The 18535-nt window shown below is 31.5% G+C and overlaps 1 protein-coding gene and 1 long non-coding RNA gene across 4 annotated transcripts in view; one reads left to right on the top strand and one right to left on the bottom strand.

Annotated features, from left to right (window-relative positions):
• BGAL17 (beta-galactosidase 17) overlaps positions 1-10697 on the top strand; it is an 11946-nt gene extending 1249 nt beyond the window's left edge. For 2 of the 3 annotated variants that reach the window (XM_011002506.1, XM_011002504.1), the window contains exons 5-19: positions 410-490; positions 3562-3656; positions 4654-4724; positions 5374-5464; positions 5536-5653; positions 5752-5847; positions 5921-5969; positions 7159-7346; positions 7458-7529; positions 7722-7871; positions 8365-8415; positions 9128-9296; positions 9512-9657; positions 9767-9832; positions 10290-10697. In XM_011002506.1, coding sequence (XP_011000808.1) covers positions 410-490; positions 3562-3656; positions 4654-4724; positions 5374-5464; positions 5536-5653; positions 5752-5847; positions 5921-5969; positions 7159-7346; positions 7458-7529; positions 7722-7871; positions 8365-8415; positions 9128-9296; positions 9512-9657; positions 9767-9832; positions 10290-10394 — 1548 coding nt within the window. In that variant the 3' untranslated portion in view covers positions 10395-10697. Of the gene's footprint in view, positions 1-409; positions 491-3561; positions 3657-4653; positions 4725-5373; positions 5465-5535; positions 5654-5751; positions 5848-5920; positions 5970-7158; positions 7347-7457; positions 7530-7721; positions 7872-8364; positions 8416-9127; positions 9297-9494; positions 9658-9766; positions 9833-10289 lie in introns of all 3 variants that reach the window. The other variant, XR_839011.1, reaches the window with a different exon arrangement.
• Positions 10698-11368: 671 nt separating this feature from the next.
• On the bottom strand, positions 11369-13457 carry LOC105108257 (uncharacterized). Its single transcript, XR_839010.1, has 2 exons — positions 13241-13457; positions 11369-11720 (listed from the first exon to the last, which is right to left on the bottom strand). It is a non-coding gene; the product is annotated as an uncharacterized LOC105108257 (long non-coding RNA).
• Between the last annotated feature and the right edge of the window lie 5078 nt (positions 13458-18535).

The raw sequence follows: 18535 nt of genomic DNA, 5'->3' as shown, positions 1-18535 counted from the left end.
TTTTTAGATATAGGATATATATATATATATATATATATATATATATATATATCCTTCATCATAGGTTGGATTGATCATTCTATTTCACCCTACTTTGGTTTGTATTATTTCTTTGAAGTTACATATGTTTACCTATTAAGTTCTTATATAAGAAGACAATTACAAGATGGTTTGGTCTTTTTATGCTATCACGAGGATGCTTCATTTGACTATCTATATGGCCTTGAAATAAAAGGCTCTGTTTTACGAAATTTTTAGATTGATGATGGCTTATCGAGGTAATGCAAATTTGTTTGGGGTTAATAATGATGAAGTGATTGCATAAATTCTTTTAGTTCTGTATCCCATGATCGCTAAATGTTGTAATTTTGAATCTGTCTTTTTTAGTCAGTAAACTTAAATTTTGTAGGTTGATAACTGGTGGGGAATCTTACTTCCCAAGGTAGCTCCGTTTCTCTATAATAATGGAGGCCCAATCATAATGGTTCAGGTAAGTGAATTTGTTACTTCTTATTAATACATCTTCTATGATTTATAACAGAGTATAAATGTAAAAAATGATGTGGATATTGTCGTTGATCACAACATCCAAAATGTGAAATATTTCCATTTAGAAGATAGTTTTTCTTTAACAAGTTGTAGAAAGCTATAGATCTCACTGCTAATAATTTTTCAACAGTTAAATTTCTTTGGAGAAAGAAGTTTCCCTTGATAAGCAATTATACTCTTGTAAAGAAAAATAAAAAATTCACAACATTAGTTGATCTTTTTAAAATATATCTTTCATTCTTTGTTTCCAATTCCCTTCGTGTATTGGCTCTATTGGCTATACATTGTCATGAGGCGAATGAAAGATGATGGATATTTATAAATAAAATTGGGTCAAACTAGTATGGTTTTTTCTTGCATCATTTCTAGTATACCTGATGAAGATATTAGCTGAATGCCTCTCAATGGAGGATTGCTTCTTTTATAGTCAAGTATTAACAGAATTACATTCTATAATCACTCCTTTACCATAATTACATTCTATCTGAAAAGGTAACTATAAACAACTAATTTTCTATTAATCAATCTTCCCAGATCAAGCTCCCTAAATTAAGTTATTGTATATCAATCAATCTCCTTTGATCAAGCTCCCTGCATCAAGTAATTGTATATCAATCGATCTTTTTAAATCAAGATATTACAACCAACATCCCCTCATATTTCACGAAGCATCAATTTGTTAGCCATGAGTTTATTTTGATGACGAGATAAAGCCTTGGTAAACACATCAATAGTCTGGAACTTAGTGAAAATGTAAGGGATAACAATTGCATGTTGGTAACCAAAAAAAAATAGAATAACAATCTACTTTAATGTGCTCATGAAAGACTAGATTGACAACAATTTGAATAAAAATGGTGTTATTAGAATGAAGAAGAGTAGGAATAAGCTGAGGAATACCAAGTTCATCCCATAGACCCTGAAGCCAAATTATCTCAAAGCATGCAGATGACATAATACAATATTCAGTACAGGAAATAAGAGCATCACTAAGAAACATGCACCAACCAGTAATTGAACAACAAGTAGCAGGACAACCAACCCAATCTGTATCACCAAAACCCATCAATTATAAAGAAGTCCTAGTAGAAAAGAATAACCTGTGACCAGAAATACTTTTGAGATAACGAAGGATACGTCGTACAATGATTGGGCGAGAATAGCGAGGAGCCTAGATAAACTGACTAACTTACTGCATTGTAAAAGAAATATGTGGCCAAGTAATTGTAAAATAATTCAAACTCCTTATCAACTGTGGATACTTATGTTGTAACTTCAAGCTGACCTCAATTGGTGTAAGGTCCAAGTTACTAGATTTAAAACTAGCTAAGGTGAGAAGCTCGAGTATATACGTGTGCTTATGTAGAAGTGTGCTAGTTGAACAACAACATACCTCAAGACTAAGAAAATACTGTAGGATACCAAAATATTTCATATGAAATGAAGTGTTAATATGCTCCTTTAGTTGCTCAATCAATTGACACTCTTTAATAACAAAATCATTCACATATACAAGAAATACAACAGTCCTAATAGCATTCATTCAGAGAAAGAGAGGAGTCAAACTGACTCTGAATAAAATTAAATCAAGAAGGGTAGAACGAAATTACTCAGATCAGGCACGTGGTGCTTGCTTCAATCCATAAAGAGACTGTTTTAACAACAAATCTTAAAGTGGGAGTGAGTGAACATGCAAGGTGGAGTAATATATATTCATTTGAGGTCTCCGTGCAAAAATGCATTTTTCACATTCATTTATTAGATTGACCACCCTTTCAGGCAATAATGGCCATAACAGTGCATGCAGTCTCAAATTCTGATCTTAGTTTCATCAAAAATTGATCCCTATGGCTCTTACAATGGACAACTTGTAGTGTCGCTTTGACCTCCTTTTGAACGGTAGGATGAACCATCCTAATACATTCACTGTACAAATTAAGAAATTCATAACAAAATTGTTCAATAAAAAAATTACCTTGGCGATAGTTACCAATTTCTAACTACAATCAAAACTTTCAAGCAATGTTATTTTGAGAATAAATGCTTTGAAGATAAACCCACATCTCCATAGTGATATCAAAGATCATTCACTATACTTGGTTCATTGGAACCAAATAGCCAAGAGATAATGCAACCATCCTTGCTCTCCGAGGAATCATTCTCCCCGGGATTAGTCAGAGCCTTAGATGACCCATCTAAGTGACCCCATAATTCTTTTCCCTTCACAAGTATCTTGAATTGAAACTCTCAAATGTAGTAATTCTTTCCATTTGAACAAACAATAAAATATTTTTCTTTCATGATAAATCAGAAAAAAACAAAAGAAATGAACTAGTGAAAAAGTAGACTTTGATGTCAAAAAAAAAAAAAGAAAAAGAAAAAGAAAAAAAAAAGAACCTATAGACTGCTGAGAATGGGAACTCCTAAAATACCCAACTGTCGCTATAATGTCCAGCCAAAACAAAATCTCTTTGCACCAAAAAATTGCCTATAGTCCCAAAAGAAGGAGTCTCAAAAGAGAAACCCGAGAAAAATATCCCACAACATGACCAAGAAAAAATACCAATCTAAAGAGTTAAGCACAAAATTTATAATTTTGGCTCTGATAGCATATAAAAATGGTCTGAAAAGTATTAACATAATTACATTCTACAATCACTCATTGACCATAATTACAATCTCTCTAAAAAGTAATTGCCTATCAATCAATCTCTCTAGATCAAGCTCCCTAAATCAAGTAATTGCTTATCAATTAATCTTTCCACATCAAGAAATTGCAGCTAACACTATGTGAGATAGAAGAAGGTTTTGATAGCCATTTGGTAATATATTTTCCTCTAAGATTCTCCAAAAAGTATCAAAGATTCAGAATCGTCTCACAAAATGTCTTAAACCTTTATAGGATCATATTTCTTTATCTCAATGCCAAATTGTTTCCATACTTTCAGTGTTTTTTGCATACTTTCAGTATTTGTAAACTAGTAGTTTTCAATGAAAGTGGTTATCTTGCAGATTGAGAATGAGTTCGGTTCATATGGAGATGACAAAGCTTATCTTCATCACTTGGTCGAATTGGCCCGAGGACATCTTGGTGATGGTATCATTTTGTAAGAGTTTCTGTATCTTCAATCTTCTATTCATGGTTTCATGTAAAGCTCATTCAGCTGTTTCTTTCATGTATGTGTCAGCATGTTCTTACTACACAACATGATTGTATGTCTATGGCTTAGTTTTTGGTGCCTTTGTTTCACGCATAAGATGGTTACTCTCAAAGTCCACCCATAACTCATTTTCGCTCTTCATGAACTCTTGAGGGTAGAAATAGGATCGTGACTCAGTAATTGTATCCTTCTTGTTCATTAAAGAATGTACACAACGTCTAGTTTGTAATTGTTATATTCAGTTCATTTACTTGGGGAACTGCTGGCTTGACAGTGAGAGAGCTTCAGAGTTTATGTGATATTATTTGCTTGAAATTTCTGGCATCGATCTGGAATTTAACTGAACTTTACAGTTTTGGTCATGGCAATATCATCAGCTAGGACTGTATGGATTTGGATCACTTTGATACCATTACCATCCCTTTAGGATGCTTAAGAAACCATTTAATCCAACAGGAAATTTCCTTGGTGCCTCCTACTTGAAGTTGCATGTTGATCTTTCTGGCATTTTTCTACCTATCCAATTGGACGTCTATCACCACCAACCTAAGATCATAATTACATTTGATGAAATGCATATTAATTTTCTTGGATATGGTACCATCTCCTTTTGATATTCTGTAAATATAAAACAGTGTGCTGTGTATTTGTACCTCTTCCTTTCCCCCTTTTAGATTATAAATCCAGATACATTTGATTTGATTAGATGTTGTGAATTCTCTGTGCTTTGCATCTGTGCATTCATGTTTTCATCTATTAAAACATAATTGTGTCATGTCCTTAAGATGTTGTATGGTAGAAAAAATTTTCTGTTGCCTATTGCATTTATCCAAAATGTATTTCAACCACAGCACTAGCTTCAGTTTAACTTATTTAACTAATTTTTGCATAGATTATTTTCAATTGTTTAATTAGTGTCCCTATTTTGACTAATTATTTCTAGGTATACCACAGATGGAGGTTCTAGGGAAAATCTTGAGAAAGGAACCATTCAAGGAGATGCTGTCTTTTCAAGTAAAATTATGAAGTTCCTTTTCTAATCTTCTATGTGTACTTGATTATTACCCACTTTGCTAAGATATCTTAAGATAATACTATGTTTATATTTGTCTATTAGATTCCAACCGTAACTTATTCCACATACAAGTGCTATTATTGGTATTATATGTAAACACATATTTTCCATGAATTTCAAGTGTACAAGTGTCAATATTCATGCTTGAGTATCTGGTGTTTGTTATCTAGGGTAAAGTGAAGAGTCCAATTAACACAGACATGTTATGGAGCATGTGTCAAAGTTTCTCTTTTTGGCAGCACATTCATTTGAATAGCTATGGAGAAAGTGTGATCGAATTCAACCCTTTTTCTGTGAATTATGGGAAATTGACCATGTTATTTTCTGGATGCCTATGGCTGGCGGTTTCATCTGGTCTCATTTTTTCTACTTTTCTTTTTTTCACTTAGATTACATGAAAAACAGTCTAGAATAGCAAATAAAGTAAAGAACATATGGCCATTTACTTTTTGTATATGACCTGTGCTTTGAGTGAAACTTCTTAAACCTTGAAAATCTAGAAGTTCCATTTATACAAAATTCAGATTTTCTATTGGAATGGTATAAATATCTTAAGCATGCATCACATGTTTTATACGCAATATGCAGCTGTAGACTTCACTACTGGTGATGATCCTTGGCCTATATTTAAGTTACAAAAGGAGTTCAATGCCCCTGGAAAATCACCACCGCTTTCTTCGTAAGTGCTTCATTAAATAGTTTGATGTTGAATGGTCAGTGGTTCTACATTTTAGTGTTTGGTGTTTCCAGGGAGTTTTATACAGGTTGGCTGACACATTGGGGTGAGAAGAATGCAAAGACTGGTGCTGATTTTACTGCTTCAGCCCTGGAAAAGATATTGTCACAGAATGGTTCTGCTGTGCTTTATGTATGTCCTCTAGTTCAAACCTTTTTCTGCTGCTGAAGTATTTGTGTGCAAGTAATTGCATTACCTTTTTTCTTTTTATGATTTTTTTAAATTCCCAGATGGTGCATGGTGGAACAAACTTTGGATTCTACAATGGAGCAAATACTGGTGTAGATGAGTCTGATTACAAGCCAGACATCACTTCATATGATTATGTGAGGATTGACTTGCAGGATTACTGATTTTATGGAATAGAATGTATACTGGACTAAAATGATAATTTTCCAGGATGCACCAATCAGCGAATCTGGAGATGTGGAGAACGCAAAATTCAATGGTATGATTTCTTTTTTGGCGTGGGTGGAGGGATAAATTTTTTTCCAGCTGAGCTGTATGATCTATCCTTCTATCAACAACTCTATAATGATTGTGATTACTTTGGACTAGTTTTAATCTGGTTTGTTTGGCAACTTGCTTCCTGAATGACAATAACCAAGTGTATTAAGGATTGATATAACAGAACAAAACTTGCATTTTTCAAAAGCGTTGGAATTTTCTTGCTGTGACATGCTTTTGTTCCTGGCTGCTTTTGTGGGTATAATTTTAATGTTTCCACTTATTGATTTTGAAATAGATAACTGGGAGGACAAAAACTTCCTAATAAATATGGCCAGCTCTGTTATGACCAAGACCTTTTCTTTTTCTTTTTTTCTCTTTCCACTATGTTGGAAGGCTGATGGAGAAGTGATTTTAGTGGGTAGATTGCACAGATAAAAGTGTAGCATGCCTGACTCTTGATTGTGCTTAATGATGTCACTTGAGTTTAAAGGAATAAATATCATACATAAGCATATCTCAAGACTCTTGCAGCAAACGCATCTGTTAATAATGCCAATAGAAAGTTTCATTCAACTGGTAGAGGTTAAAAAATGATCCATCTCTGAGCATCTCTCTTTCTCGTATGGAGAGGCAAGGCCTCACCACTGGTAGCTGTGACTTTTTTAGCTAGTACATTTCCAGAGCATTTCCATAGAAAGCCTTGTACTTGGAATTGAACACAGAAACATGCAAGAATAATTGCTGATAGGATGCGAGCGTACATTTACATTATACCTTTTATCATTGATTTATTTTTTCTTTAGCTCCTGAAAAAGTGACTCTTTGAGTGGTTGCTTTAGATGTTGGGATGATTTAAAATAGTAATTTTGGTGTTAGATTGGTCATATTAGACCGGAGTTGACATCTTTAGCTGTTTCAGTATTTTCTGTCCTGCACTATAAACGATATGGTGTTTGACTCACTCTCATCCTCCTAGATTAATGTCACTGTGACGGATGTCTTTACATAGAAGGAAATTTCAGTAATGATAACTATGCCCAAATGTGCTTGCAGTTTTTCAGAGCTGCCCAGCATGTCTCTGAAGCTGTTTTCAGATTTATTTGTTTAATGACTATTGACTCAAATTTCTATTCTAAGCAGTGCTTATCTAGCAAGATAATATATAGATAGATCACTTCTTACTTCAGCACTGCGCAGGGTTATCGAACTTCATACTGCAGCATCTCTTCCATCTGTTCCTTCTGATAATGGAAAGATGGGATATGGACCTATTCAGTTACAGAAAACAGCATTCTTGTTTGATTTACTTGACAATATTAATCCAGCTGATGTAGTTGAATCTGAAAATCCACTCTCAATGGAGTCTGTGGGACAGGTGTTCAACTTTATTATCTTATCTATATATATGTTTTTTTTTTTAATTTATGTTTTGTAGCTATCCTTATTGAACAAAAAGTGCTTGCTACCTGAAACTTCTTCGATTCAGATGTTTGGATTTCTATTATATGTTTCTGAGTACACTCCAAAGGATGATAAAAGCGTTCTTCTCATACCAGAGGTATAAAACCATGCATAGATTTTGTAATTTGATCCTTTGTAAAATAGTTGCTTCTTATTGTTTTTTCAATTTATGATAAGGAATGCAATGCTAGTGCGTGTCATTTTAATGTCCAAGTTGCATTTTTCATTCCTGTTATTGGTTTGATAAAATGAAACAATTTCTTTTTTCTCCCAACATTCTATGCTGCAGGTTCATGATAGAGCTCAAGTGTTTACTTTATGCCATTCGGAGGACAATAGCAGAAGACCAACGCATGTTGGTTCAATTGATAGGTTGTCGAGTAAAAAACTTGGCCTTCCTAATGCCAAATGTGCTTCGAACATCAGCTTATTTGTTTTGGTACCTGACTATCCTGTTTCTCCTGAAAAAAAATCACTGATGGTTTTACTTTAGCTAGTTATGCAAGCTCTACATTGAAGTTAAAGTAGTTTAATGGAAATATTGTTGCTGTACAGAGCTGTTGGAATTTTATAACTGCGCTTCTGAGTTCATTTTCTTGCTAAAGTCCTTGCGTGGGTTGAATTTTACTTTGGCTATCAAGGGAAATTTTATCTATTTTTACATTTTTGTTCCGTTTACTCATTGAAATACAGTAACATGACTTAAATTCTTGCAATAAACTGGCTTGAAAGCAATTATAAGAAAGATGCTTGAGCAACAGCTTTAATCTCAATGGATTTTGTTTCCAGTGTATTGCCAATAACGAAGGGATTCTCTGAGAACTATCCTTTTCCCTTTATTGTGATAGGTCCTCATAATTTGCACGTGTGGGATTTTTATATTGAAAATTATTACGTTCTTTATTGAATCAGTTTATTTTTCATTCTGATAGGTTGAAAATCAGGGTCATGTGAATTATGGACCATACATATTTGACAAGAAGGTAAACTTGCTCCGTTTTTATCCACTAAAGCTGATTCATGATTTCTTAGTATGATTGTATTACAGTTTCTTTATCTGAGTGGTTGAAACTCAAGAATTCAAATTCTTTTCTTCAGCTCTATATGATGTCTCCTGCACTTTCTATCTCTCTTGTTTGTGAATTTCTGGCTTTCGTGGTCTGCCTGCTAAAATCTGAACATATAAAGGAAACTTTGCCAGCTAAAGACTATTTACAGTTTAGGAAGAATGCTGGCAAGCAATGGAAAGTTGAGAAAATAGTTAAAGACTATCCAATTTCTCAAGCAGCTGGACAGTCAACACTTCTTGGTTGTCTTGTTCTTTTCAAGACAAGACATTACACGCCAGGTTTAGGACCATTATTCTGGAAAAATTCACATTGTATTGTTTGTTGTGTAAATTAAAAGAGGATCCTTCAAAATCTCGGTCATACCCGTTGTCTTTTGATAAAGCTGTGTAGTAATATAGTCATTGTTTCCTCACTTAAAGTATAACATAAAAAGAAATGTGGTATGAATTTTAGCATTGTAATTAATGGGACTTTAGATATTTAAATGGAGGGAATACTACATATCAGATGATAATAAATTCAGAAATCTAAATTTTCTTAACTTTCATTTTGCATCTTAGATGATATTGCACTTTCCACATAGTCTAACAGATGCTATTCTACTGGATTTTTCTTTCTTTTACAGGGAATTTTGTCTTCTGTTTTTCTGGATGGGAGTATTTTGCATGGATGGAAAATGATTCCCATCCCTTTCCACAACCTGAACGAGGTTCCAAAAATCAATCTCATCATTGAAGTTGCACATTCAAGATTCATTACAGTATCAACTCAGAGAGAATTAAAAGATAAATCTGGTGAGTCTCAAATTCATAAAACAATGCATTAGCGATCCTCTATGATAGCTGTTGCATAATTTTTTTGTGGTGCCAATTCCTGGGCACTTTTGGTTTTATGGTCAGGCATGACTCCTTTTTCCATCTCATGTTGCAAGTTCATGTCATTTATTAAAGCACAATATGAATAAACAGGACATGCCAATGAATCAACAGTAGTTTGCTTTTATTTTCAGGGAATGTTTCTGAAGTACCAGCATTCTTCACTGGCCATTTCTTTATTGAGAATACGAGCCAGATTCATGATACTTTCATATCATTCAGTGGTTGGGGTAAAGGGATTGCAGTTGTTAATGATTTTAACATAGGAAGATATTGGCCGGTAAAAGAACTTAATTTTGATTTTCCAGCCTTGCTCTCAGTCCTCAACTTTTTTATGCTATTATTTTTTTTTTCCTGATTTTGTGTACAATTTTCCTCTGAGGTTGCAGTCATTTGGTCCGCAATGCAATCTTTATGTCCCTGCTCCGATCCTTCAGCATGGAGAAAATGTTCTGGTATGGAATGCCTAAAGCTTATTTATATGTGGATGTGCATACATGCACAAGCACATTTGTGGGTTATATGCTATAATACGCATATTAGTTTCTTTGATCACCATTTTTCAGTTTACTCACTAGTTATGGAATCGTCTTGGCATCTAAGCCACAAACTTTGTCTATTGATATCATAGTTGTGATCCGTGTTGGAACCCATTGTTAAGATGACAAAATTTAAAACATCAAGCTTTCAGCTTCTTTCCCAGGGGTTTGTTAGTTGATATCAAGAATCAACAAAATCTTCCTCGTGTCTATGCACTCCATGCCACCCATGCACACCACTGATACTACATTATTTGGGACGTATCAAACTTTGTTTTTTCTACTGATACTACATTATTGGGATGTACCGAACTTGTTTTTTCCTTCTAAAGGTGTTGTTGCCTTGACTTCTTGTCTTGTTTCCGACTTATAGGTCATACTGGAGTTAGAATCTCCCAACCCTGAGCTTGTCATGCATTCAGTTGATCACCCAGACTTCACATGTGGTTCAAGCAAATCAAGCGTGCATCAGCTTTAGTTACACCTTATACATTTGCTACATCAGGGAGATTAGTTGACTCGCAATGCTGAGACTCTAAAGATCAAGAGCACACATGATGCATTTTGCATTTGGCACAAGGATGGCAGACTGATTAGCAAAACGTTGCCCCGCTTGAGCAGAAGTGAACTTTGAAGAATTGATGCGCATATCAACGAGAATCCCAGAGATGTTCTGTTTAAACAGCATCATTTACACTGGATTAAGTTGAAAAAACTAACATTATTGCCTTGTCATTGACACTTGAACGTATTTATTATAAGGCTTGGGTCTTCTTGAAAACTCTCCCTGCTATTTGAGAAATGCTCATCGTTTTGTGCGATATTCTTTCCCTTCTGATTCTATTATTCACAGACAAGGAGAATCACAAAGTACCAAAAACTGCCTCTATCGAGCAGTGCGAGCATAATTTTATCAAGAAAACAACAAGCTATCATTCGAGTGGGACAGTGCCTTGCTTTTCTACAACAATTTATCCCTAAAACTTGAAGGAAAATCAGCAAAATAACCAATATTATCCACGGTACCGGAAGCAGCGATGTCTTTTCTTTTATTTCCTTGGCTTGAACATTCTCTCTAGATCAAGTTCAAGCACGAGCCAAACTCCTCTCAATTTGCTACATGCTAGAATTACCTGATAACAAATGAACCCAAAACTGAAAAGTAATCATTGTGAAGGTGAAGTATCATTTGAATCTTTTTTGGGTCCAGAAATAGCAGCAGTTGCAGCTGCTGTGACAGCTGCTGCAGCAGCCCCTAGCTTCACACCACCAGCAGCCTTCATTACACTTGCTACTTTGGCAAATATTGCTACACCCCCCACAAGTACAGCCCTCAAGGCAACTGTTGGTTTTACTGCCATTTCTTATGGGAACTGCAAAATGCATTTATGTGAAAAAATCAAAAGGTTGTCCTATCCATAAAAATAACAAGCAAATGCAGCAGCTTGTGGAATTGAAGGTTGAGTATTCGAGTGAGGATCTAACACAATCATATAGGGATCTGACCCAAAGAGACTATGTGAATGACATGTTAGATGCTTTTATGGACCAGGATGACAATTCTAAATCCAAGAGAAGATCTGTTTGCATCAGACTAGGTTAGCATCTTATAACAAAGATAACAAGAGATCTGACCATTTAATCGGACTCAAATTTTTCCAAATAATTCTACAAATAGTTTTCCTTTAGCAAGTCAATCCATCACTTATTGGACCGTTGGATATAGCTATGTCAGATACTCATGAATGCTCAGAACCTTTAATTTCCCACAAGCCTGGTTGTATCAAAATGCCAAATGAAATACCTAGCATATCAACCAAAATAACCAAGGCCAATATTAACAACTTATCAAAATAAATGAATCTTAGGCTATAAATAACAACATCTTGACCCAGCTAAAGTTGTTCTAGTGTATGATTTTGCTGCTCCAATTCATAACATGTGGAGGCCCCAGTTCTTTCTTTCTTCATATCCTTTCTTGAATGTGAACAGAGTTTCTTCCTCAAACTTTAAGTACAGGTTTCAAAAGTTACAAAGAAAAACCTCAAAATGAGAACACTCATATTATCAGCATGCGTGACTGCCTTTGTAGATATAGTTAAATAGAGGGAAAAAATAAAAAGGAAAAATCAATGCATCCCTTTATATGTTCTTGTGGAGAAGATGAGAAATTTGTCTTTGAGAAATATTTTTCAGCAGCTTCTCTCTATTTCCTTCACAGAAATGGAAGAGATACGTCCAGTAACTGACACAACACAAATCCCAGTCTAAACACCATTCTTAGTTCCCCTGCACCTTGAATTCGAGAAGACAAGGCACACTTGGCTAATCACATAAATTGTCAGCAAAAAGTTCTGAAGAAAGGCAAGAAGAAAAGGAAGAATAAGAGAATTAAAATTTTCATGGTAATAAACTTAGAATCTTTTACATAACTAATGCTGGAGATTTCATGAGATAGCAAACAAAAATGAAGATTTCTTTCTATCCCATCATGATGTTGAAATATAACAACTACCTGATCAAAGGAAAAACTATCAAAGATTGATAAAGTTCTCTGCAATTCCATTCTATTCTCACAAAGCAGGCAGTCTCCTTCATAATACCTCATCAGTAAGCTAGCATAAACATATCCTTCCTGAATACTAAAATAAACAACCCAACTCTTTGTGCCCGCTCTCATTTCTTCTGTAAGAATTACAGCAATTTTGGAAATACAATCTCTGCTATCACACATTTCATTCAAGCATCTACCCATTGGCAAAGAACCCTAATAATTCAGACCTCGACGAAAATAGCAGACTGTCCATTTACATGACACAAGTAGCCAGCACAAACGAGTAAGACTAGTGTTAAACAATACAGACACAGACCATAAGACACAAAACATTAAAGAGGTTGTGACTGAAACAATTATTTGCAAAAGCTTCAATGAAACAAAAAACAATTTAAAAATATTCACAACACTCTTATCGCTTACATATGCCAACCACATCAATCATATGACTCTTAATACACTTTTCCTATTACAAAATCCTTTACACTTTGCGCTACCAAGCATTATCCAAAAGGGTGCTGATCAAAATAAAAAAGTTTGAACAAATTACAATAAGATCACAAAAACCCATAGCATATTTCACCCTCAATATCCAATACATGATTCCCCCATACATAGAAAAGAAATAAAAAACACAAACACAAAACAAAGGCAAGCAGTAAAGCAATTGTTAAATCAGAAGTAAGAGATGGTTTATTAGGGTGAGAAAAAGAAAATGAGAGAGAAAGACAGACAGACGCATGATAATGAAAGTAGGCAGAGCAAGCAACCTTTCTTGTTCTTCTTAGTTTCCCTTATCGTTGTATCTTGTTGTAGCTACAAATGTTGTCTTTCTTGCTCTCTTCTTGTTCTTGTTCTCTCCTGTGTTGTCTTAGAAAGGAGACGTGAGATGAGAGAAGCTACGTGCCCACTTCAAAACAACATGCCGTTTCTTGGCAGCTGTCTAGTTCTGCTACCACCCAACGACGAGTCTTCTCTTGACGAAAACACGGTTGGCTTAAAATAGCAGTAAAAATTGTTTTTAAAAATATTTTTTATTTAAAAATATATTAAAATAATATTTTTATTTTTAAAATTTTATTTTTAATATCATTCTATCAAAAAAATTCAAAAATACAATTGAACTCTAATGTTATATACCACTAAATAATAAAGACTAGATTGTTAGTTCATGTTAATGTAGGTTTTTAATATAAAAAAATTATTCATAATATATATATATATATTCAACTAAAAAAAGACTCTAAAAAAATAAATATTGATAATTTTAATCAACCTTTCAAACTCCATAACTTGAGTTATAAAATTATAATAATTTAATGTAAAATAAATATAAAAATCAATGAAAAAATACTCAATTTTAAAATAACTAAAAAATAAATAGAATTAATCGAGTTAACTTGTTAAGCATATAATCTAGTTCATGAGATTAGAGTAATTTTATAGAAAATAAATTAAAAAAATCATGTTAAAAAATGAAGACATGAAAAAATTAATTCAAAAAATTAGTAAATAAATAATGATGCAAGTTAATTTATGTTAACCTATTAAACTTGTGATCTAAATCATAACATAAAAATAAATTTATAAAAAATAATTTGAAAAAAAATATGAAATTCTATTTCTAGCATATTTAATATTAAAGATTAGAATTTAAAAAAATAATCTATAAAGCCAATATATAACCCAACAAAAAAAATTAAAAAAAAAAGTTAAAAAGCATAATTCCCAAATATAACCAAATAATAAAATTAAAAAAAGAATTATTAAAGAGTTAAATTGAAGAAAAAAATTGCCCTTATATCTTATAGCCGACTTCATTTTATTTTTTACTTCTATTATTTTAAAAATTAAAATTTACAAAAATAAAATCAATTTTAAATTTAAATAAAAAAACAAATCTATTCTCATATATAACATATAAATGTATAAAATTCGCTATTCACGGGGAAAAAAACTGAATCAATGAAAATCTAATTTATTTTCTCTAATCTCTAAGAACCTCATGGCTGTTCTTCTTCTTCTTCTTCTTCTTCAATCTCTCTGGCAAGCCACGACCAAATTCCACCCAAAAAATCACTAGCCTCCATGGTGAACTTTTGACTTCGTATACCTGAGCGAGAGTGGCAAGAATAACCAAAATGGCATTATCCTCTCGATCTTGCCAAGAGATTCCACCCTTTTGGAATGCAGATTGTCGCTCTCTAAATGATATTTCCAACCAGTTCTTCATAGCAGATCCTTGTGTTTTATATCTTAATTAAACCACTTCCCGACTTGAATTCTCACTGTTTGTCGTCCTCTCTACAGAAATCCTAATTTGTCCAACTAAACACTATCATTATAGAAAGTGGCACCAATTTATTTTAGATATGCAACAAACATCCTACTATTTCTAGGTAGGAAATTTTATATATGATATTTTTTAAACTAGAAAATTTATTTATCAAAGATTATTTTATTAATTAAATGTAACAATTTTAGTTTATGTGTCATGTTTATTATTTTTATTATTTCTTCATGTTTGAGTTTAATTAAATACTTGGTTTTCAACTTAGATCCAAAACTTATAAGGATCAATATTTTGGGCTAATCAATATAGGTTTTGGATCAATTTTATATGCATGTGGATTGATATAGTCTATAAAAATATATTCATTAGGGTTATTTTCTAAGAATATTTAAATTCCTCGTAAGCCTAAAATTCAATAGTTATTGAATAATATCATTATGAATTTTCAGCTTTTGTGCAAGAGTGATTCTAACATTCTTTAGTTTTTAAAATATTAAACCGACTTATCAAAAATTAACTAATTTCGTAGCATCATTCAATTTAATCTCAATAGTATTTGTGTCTGAGGATAAATTTTTATTATATCACATTCCTATCAAACCTTATTTCTGAGTTTTCTAGAAGTTATATCACTTTCATTATGGATTGCTTCATCATATAATCAAGAGATTCACATTAATAATATAACTCAAACCAATCAAAAAACAAGATTTGTATTATATGTAATGTAACAAAATCATAAAAAAAATATTTTTGTATTTCTTGTCTTTGTTTTAGAAATTTTTTGAAAAACCAAATCTCTTTTCAAAGTTATAGTTACTATTAAAATCATTAACAAAATATTTTTTTAATGATAAATTATTTTTTAAAATATTTAGTTCATTTTGGATATTCTCTTATATAGTAGAGAGGTTGGTGAAGAGGATCAGTTATTTTCTAGATTTGTATCTAAAGGCTTGGATACATTTATGGTATAATATATGTTTTGAAAATTGATAATAAAAATATCATATGTTGATATTTTAGATGAGTTTGTATAGTAAATTATATTTATAACATAAAGGATCTTAGAGATTCTTTTTAAATTAAAAATACTTGATGAAAACATTCATCTAGAAATCTAGAAGTAGTTGAATATTTGTGAAATGTTAGTTTAATCTTGTCATTATTGTATTGGGTTATTTGTTTAAGCTTGATATTTAGTTGTAGAGGTTATTAAGGTTTAAGTTGCGTTTCTTCTTCAAGGATTCAATTTTCTAGCAAGATTATATCTTTCTGTTAAATGACTTTAGGTACAATTATGTTTGATTTTGAAAAGTATATTTGTAAAAATAAGATTTATCTTTCTGGAATTTAAATTTATATTTGTTAGTAAAAGCAAAAAAAAAAGAAGCTTTGTTAGGATTTTGAAGATTAAAGCTACCATAAATGATCCTTCAAGCATGTGATAATTATAAATTTTTATTTGTAGGTTTATACTTTGTAGTATGATAAGAATGTTAATGAAAAAACTTAGAATCTTAGGTCTTAATGCTACAAATCCCAAATAAGAATGGAGTAGGGTAAAAAACATATATATATATATATATATATATATATATATGCATGCATGTGCGCGCATAGACATTGTTAATGTGTTTTTTCAATTATAAAAATAATTTTAATTATGAATTGAAAAGTTGACATGTATGTTTAATAAAACAAATCAATAATTGTATGCACAAATAAATAATAAAAAGAGTATTAGCGCTAATTAAAAACTAAATCAAAATATATATATATATATATATATATATATATATATATTAAGATATTTGATCTCATGCAATATGAAAATACTATTTTTTTAATTATATGTCAATAATTTCTTATAAAAACAGTGATAATTTAAATTTCATTGAAGTAAAATAATTTCTTTTCTAGTATAACTCTTTCTTTTCTTATTAATATATTTATTTTCTAAAAAAAATAGCTTGTTGTGATATTTTATTTGTTTGATAAAAACTAAAAGCAATTAGAATAAATATAAAAAAATAAATAATTTGAAATAAAGATAAAACAATGTATCTATTTAATTAAAACTCCTCTATCTTATTAACACACTTTTGTTTTTGTTTTTTTGGAATTTATTTTACCATGTTATTTATTTTTAAAATTATTTTTTAAACAATAGCTTATTAGATTGATGCACCTTTTAATAAAAAAAATATATTTTGATAATTTTGATGTTAATTTATTAAAAATATAATAAAAATATATTATTTGCATGTTATCATAAGAAAATATTTAAAAGCTATTTTTTATTTAATTATATGATAATAAAAATATACATGAGCTAAAAAAATAAAAATTATTAAAAAATTATGAATGGCTATACAAATAGAGCATTTATTGATATTATATAAATAATATTTTAATAATATCCAAAATCAAAGTAAAAATTAAGAAGTATATATAAAAAAATAACCTAAATATTTTTAATTATTTTCATTTTAATGAAAATTAAAGAAAAAAAACATAAAGGCCTTTGCAAAAAAAAAAAAAAAAAACAAGTGTTCGGGCCTAAGTGGGCCAATAGCCATAATCCATAACTAAAAAGACCAGGCTTGTGTAGATGTAAAAATTCAGACCCATAGCTATCATTTTTTTAATTAAAAAAGGATGTAAAGCAAGGTTATCAAAAATATATTTTTAACATAACATGAAAAATACAAAATAAACTTGAATTATAAAAACACATTGTAAAATCATAAGAAATTTTTTTTTATGATTTCCAGGGAAAACATTTGTTTTAAGCTGGACATTTACTCTTAAAAAATAAGATACCATACATACCTGGTTATTTTCCACACCAACCAAACATGTACTTAATGTTCTTAAACATGTACTTGATGTTCTTGATACAACAACAACACCTATTTAAAGAGAGAGAAAATCAATGATTTAGAAAAGTCAAGAGTTTCCGATCTTCTTTTTCTTTTACAATCATTTAATCTACTTTATTTTGACCATCCCAGGGCTCTTTTCTTGACAGCCATATAATTATTATCTTTCAATGATAATAATTAAAAAAAAAAGAGAGAGAAGAAGATGAAGAAAAAGCATGTAGGTTTTCTTCTTTCTCAATACCAATAAAACCTAGTGATGCATATAGATTAATTATTACTTCAATGAACACAACAATAGATCTTTCTTTACCTTTGGTTATAAGATTGGTCTCCTCTATCCAGCTCAGGAGAAGAGAGAGGAACAACACATAATGCTTTTTCTCTTCAATAAAGCAGAGCAGAGCAGGTAAAAAAAACTACTGGTTGAATATAAAAAGGTCTAAAACTCATGGGTTTGGCAACTCAAGACCCATCATTTCCACACTTATATGCTTCTTCTGCATCTTCTTCTTTGACAAACCTAATTTTGTCAAACTCGATAAACTCGGTCTGAGTTTACCGATTTTGACAAAGTTTACCACATTTGTTGATTTTCAAGTTTTTTACCCTATTTTACAAGTTATAATGGTGTTGACTCGTAAAATTATACGATTTTATGAGTCAACTCACGAGTTTGACAATCATAATTGACATGACTAAAAGATTGATGTCTTCTCCCAAGTGCAGGAGTGTCGAAGTAATAAATAACCCGACAAGATCGGGGTCGAACCACAGAGAGGTTAATTGTACAACTTATAAATAATAATACAATAACAATAACAATAACAACAACAACAACAACAACAACAACAAGAATAATAATAATAATAATAATAGTAGTAGTA

This window comes from Populus euphratica, unplaced genomic scaffold (assembly GCF_000495115.2).
Source record: "Populus euphratica unplaced genomic scaffold, PopEup_1.0 scaffold366.1, whole genome shotgun sequence".
Taxonomy (NCBI): domain Eukaryota; kingdom Viridiplantae; phylum Streptophyta; class Magnoliopsida; order Malpighiales; family Salicaceae; genus Populus; species Populus euphratica.
Note: the sequence above shows the minus strand (reverse complement) of the source record. Positions and strands in the feature narration are given on the sequence as shown.